Here is a 5141-nt window from a genome sequence, read left to right as displayed (position 1 = left end):
TCTTTTTTCCGTGTCCGGCAACGGATCGCAACCCTCAGTGTTGCCCCCGTACCGGACCGGGGCCGGCGACGGGATCGCAAGCCTCGGCATTGCTCCCGCGCCTCGCTCAGCCAGTGAGCGGGAGCCGGTCTGTACGTGGGATCCGAACCCTCGGACGGGAGCGCTGCCGCGCTTCCCAAGCGGGCGCACTATCCAGTGCGCCACCGGGCCGGCCCTGAATGATGCTTTTTGTAAATACATTTTCTGGGGTGTGTTGCTATAATCACTTGATATTACTGTGCATAAAAATAAAAATAAAAATAAAAATAGATACCTACTGAATTTAAGAAAAATTAAAAAATTGTTTGAATAATTAGTGCTCATTTCCCAAGTTTTAAAAATTAAACATATATTTATCTTTACAGTGACACAGGTAATTTTATTCATTATAATCTAATTCAATTAGGTTCGATTCAACAAATATTTGGCCTTTTAAAATACATCTGTAAAGACCTAGGAAGAGCAGGATTTAGTCATTAATTGTGAAAAACAGTCATAATTACTATTAGATTTACATTCTGTATTTGTGAAAAAAATAAAGTTCCTTGTTACAAAACCTGGATCTAACTTGAGAATATGAGTGTGTATGTGACAGAGACAGATTTTGGAAAAAGTTTAGTAGGACTTTTCAGCATCTCCTGTTCTTCACTCCTTTCACCTTAATTTTACCTTCTGTTTTTATTTCTAATGTACTTGATTTTAGTCTCTTTGGGTGCCCATTTAATGTTGTATTCTTTAACCAAAAGCCAAAAATTTGGTAATTAATGCTATATTAATATGATATGATTGAGTATGATAAATATGTGAAATGACTAAAAATAAAGTTTTGAAGGTTTAGAGGAGGAAAATACTATGTTAAGGGGATGGGGGAAGATTTCATTAATGAGGGGGCACTGGGAAATGACTTTCAAGGAGGAGCTGTATTTTAGGAAGTGCAGAAACAAAGGGGAGATAAAAATTGAGGCCGTGGGGACAGTATAAGACAATATATCAGTAGAGGGAAAGGCAGCATATATGATAAGTGTGTACTTTTCCAGTTTAGTGGAGGGCTGGGTCCCTGTAGGGGGAGAGAAAATGAGAAAGAAACATTTTCATGAGGTGATTTTGCTTAATCTGGTGCATTATGAGGAATCATAGCATTTTTTTTGAAAGATTAGCAATGATCAAAGTTGAGCTTCCCCCAGATTAATCAGCTACTGTGTGCAGAAGAGTTTGGAGTCAAAACGAATCTGGAGGTAGCAACACCAGTTGAGAGAATATAATGATAGCTAATATTTGTTGAGCACTCAGTATGTCAAAGATTTTTCTTATTCAGTCCTTCTAATAACCCTATGAGATTGGTACTGTTATACCCACATTTTACAGATGAAAAAACAAAAGCCCATGAAGTAAAGCATTTGCCAATGTTTATTGACAGTGCTAAGAAGTGACAGAGCCATATTCCAGCCCCAGGCATTCTGGCATCAGAGATAAGCTGGTCTAAGCAAGAATTAAACATTAAACTAATCTGATAAAATGGAGTTATCTTGAGAATAACTTTTCAAAGGAAACAGGAAAATGATGGACTCTAGTGTGTGTTAAAAAACACCTCAATTTCATAGTAGTTTCAATAGAACTATTAGTTATATTTTGTTTCTAATTTATATTAAATCTATTAGGTGTATTCTAAATAAAGATTAGCACTGATATTAGAACTCAGTATGTGAAGTTCTTCAAGAAAGTACTTAATGGGGAAGATCTCCGTTTTTTCCAATAGGGAAAATTATTTCCAAGCTCTTAATTTTGTTATTGCTTTCTTCATTCGTATTGATCCAAAATAATATTTTCCGCTGTTTTGAGATTTGGGGTTTTAATTTCTCTACTAAAGCTAGAGGCAGTTCAAAGAGAACTTGGATTTGCTCTTTCTAACATCTTGGTGGTCAGCAATTATACCTCAGAGTGGGAGCTGGACCCTGTAAAGGACGTTCTCATCCTCTCTGCACTGAATCAGATGCTGCGGGCTGCAGATGACTTCTTAGAGGATTTGCCTCCTGAGGAAACAGATGCGGTTGGTATAGAAGCTTGAATGCGTCAGCTGCTTGGCTGCTTCCTCCCTGGACCTACTGGATACCTAGCAGTTCTCTGTGTCCCTGTGGATGGTTGCCCAGTGATTAGTCCTGTCCTTTAACCCACTGGCTGAATCCTTTCCCTCCCTCACGTTTCCTTCGTTTTTTTCCCTCCTAGAGTACATCCTAGAGGCTCTGCACTACTTTTTTTCCACTTGTTTTAAGATGAAATTTTTCAAATAATCCACCTGTGTCTTTCCCGCTGTTTGAACATCCCAAGTGATGTCTCTGGCCTCTTCTCTCAGAATGTGTTTCTTTGCTTGAGATCTAGAACTGGATTGGATCAGCATTGTTCCTGATCCGGTGTGATCATTGATTATTTGTCCTTTCCGTAGGTCCTTCTGCTTCTGTCTTTTTTGACTTGACTTTTCTGACTCCTCTTCCTCATCTCACTCCCTCTTCATGCAGTGTGGTCAGTGCTAGGTAGAGGTATGTGCCCTTTACGTTCCGCCTCAGAATGTGTCTTTATGTCTATTCTCTTATCAATCTGTGCATATACATGCTGTGCTGTCCCAATCAAAGCTCAGACAGAGGTTTCAATTTATTATATTCAGATCTTATTTTAGTTCTTGGGAAATCAGATTAGAATCCCGTCCAATTCTCTTTTACTCTCAAATTACTGGGAAGCTCTCATACCACTGAGTCTTCTGACCTGACTCTGCTGCTATCTCAGTTTCTCCATCTCTGCTCTTCCTTATGGTGCGTGTGCTCCTGAAGTCAGGGACAGAGGTTTCAATTTATTATATTCAGATCTTATTTTAGTTCTTGGGAAATCAGATTAGAATATCATATCCCGTCCAATTCTCTTTTACTCTCAGATTACTGGGAAGCTCTCACACCACTGACTCTTCTGTCCTGACTCTGCTGCTATCTCGGTTTCTCCATCTCTGCTCTTCCTTATGGTGCGTGTGCTCCTGAAGTCAGGATTGCTTTTGACCTCCAGTGGCCCAATGTTCCTCTTTCTCTGGTTGCTTTTCCCCAGCTAATCCACTAAGATATTTTGTTTCTCTTTTCTCAGAAATCAGAGCAAGGGATAATGAAGTGTGAAGTGAAGTAAAGGAGAAAAAGAATATGTCAGCCCTTCACATATTAATAATTTTTGTTTCATCGTAGAAGAGTGAAACTGAGTGAGAAGAAAATACAGGAAAATGGGAAACAGCTCAGAGTGAAGGGGTGTATTTTATATATGTCTAGGATGAAGATACATCCACAAAACTATAGTATCTGTAAATAACTAGAAACAGCAGGATTTATCATTAATTGTGAAAAACAATTATAATTTCTCTTGCATTTATATTCTGTACATGTGAAAAAAATAAAGTTTCTTGTTATGTAAAACCTGGATCGAACTCGAGTATGTGAGTGTGTTCGCCTGAGAGAGAGAGACAGATTTTGAAAAAAGTTTATTTTTTATTATTTGTGGTGGCTGGCTGGTAGGTACAGGGATCCAAACCCTTGACCTTGGTGTTCTAATACCGTGCTCTAAGCGATTAAGGTAAGTTTCCAGCCAGACCGGGAAAAAGTTCATTTTAACATGACTTGTCAACATCTTCTGATCTCTATTCCTTTCATCTTAATTTTTCCTTCTTATTTTATTTCTAAAGTACTTGATTATAGTCTCTTTGGGTCCCCACTTAATGTTGTATTCTTTAACCTAAAGCCATTTTTTACTCAATATTTGAACCCCTCTTCCAGAACGTGGTAATTAATGAGTTCCATAGGACTAAAATTGAAAGGGACTATATCTTGCTACTTTATTGGCTATGACGATTTTAGATATAAGTGACAAAACTCAACCTGAACTACATGAATAACAAGGAGAACTATAGTACTGGGTCAAGTAATCAAGCCATAGAAAGCACTGAGATTAAACTGGTCTCAGAGGTGATTGAATCTAGGAATTCAAAAGCTATTTTTTCTCTCTTTCTGTGTATCTCCATCTCTGCTTCTCTCGGTCCCTGCCCCCATTTCTCTCTCTTTCTTTGTCTCTCTCTCACACACATCCCCCCCCCACGCCCACCACCACAACATACTTTTCCCTCTCGTTCCTTCTTTTTCCATGTTGCTGTTACTCTCTTGGGCTAGCATTCTTGATAAATCTTAAGCCACTTGAATCCAAGCTTCAGGCTCACATTCCCCAGTTTCCTTGTAAAATGCTCTAAACAGGGACTGCAGTTGATCTGGCTTGAGTCATGTGCCTACCCTGGGGATAATCACTTTATCCAGAAGAGCAAGGAAATATAATTAAGTCAGATCTTGCCAAGAAGGGTGATTTATTATTAGAAGAAGAGACTTAATCATGGACACGGCCACTGTTGGATTAACTGAGCTGGAGAGGCACCACATATGTATCTTCTAGATTCTGGGAAGTTTTGTACCTAGTTCCTCTTTTAGGATATAAGATTTGCTAAAAAAAGAAAAAAATTCATTAATAAGTCTAAAATCGTTAACATTTACTTTGTAGAAGCTTTTTATTAAAGAATAGCATACACAAAAAGTGCATGGTTCATAAATATATGGCTCGGTGCATTTTCACAAACTCAACAAACCCAGGAAACTAGTACTCCTCGCTTAGATACCCTGAACATCAGAAAAGTGCAGAAAGACCCATTTGTACTCTAAACCAAACTGCTACTATATGAATGACATGAAATTTGGTAAGACCATGTGATATGATGTCTCTTAGCTCATTTTTGTAGCAACAGTGATGTGTACACTCTGATCTGAAGCAATCACCATTATGAAACACCATGAATAACTGGAGCACTGCAGTATATCTTATAGCTTGGTGTCGTTTTATTATTCTAATGATAGTGGGTAGGTCTAATACTTTTCTTATGGGTCAACTAACTGTTGAATTAAGCTTTTTATGGTTTATAGCTGTAAGGGACAAAACCATATGATTTTTGGTGTGCCCAATTTTTAATAATAATAAGCATTCCAGAAGGGAGTACATTGGATTTTAATTTTCAAATATAGTTTGAAAATGAGAAGTAG

At 38.2% G+C, this 5141-nt stretch overlaps 1 protein-coding gene across 1 annotated transcript in view; it reads left to right on the top strand.

Annotated features, from left to right (window-relative positions):
• Window positions 1-3484, top strand: part of IFI44 (interferon-induced protein 44) — a 15375-nt gene extending 11891 nt beyond the window's left edge. The window contains exons 8-9 of the mRNA XM_008579445.1: window positions 1907-2086; window positions 3163-3484. Of these exons, the coding sequence (XP_008577667.1) occupies window positions 1907-2086; window positions 3163-3201 (219 nt within the window). The 3' untranslated portion in view covers window positions 3202-3484. The remainder of the gene's footprint in view (window positions 1-1906; window positions 2087-3162) is intronic.
• The last annotated feature ends 1657 nt before the right edge of the window (window positions 3485-5141 follow it).

This window comes from Galeopterus variegatus, unplaced genomic scaffold (assembly GCF_000696425.1).
Source record: "Galeopterus variegatus unplaced genomic scaffold, G_variegatus-3.0.2 Scaffold1888, whole genome shotgun sequence".
Lineage (NCBI taxonomy): Eukaryota > Metazoa > Chordata > Mammalia > Dermoptera > Cynocephalidae > Galeopterus > Galeopterus variegatus.
Note: the sequence above shows the minus strand (reverse complement) of the source record. Positions and strands in the feature narration are given on the sequence as shown.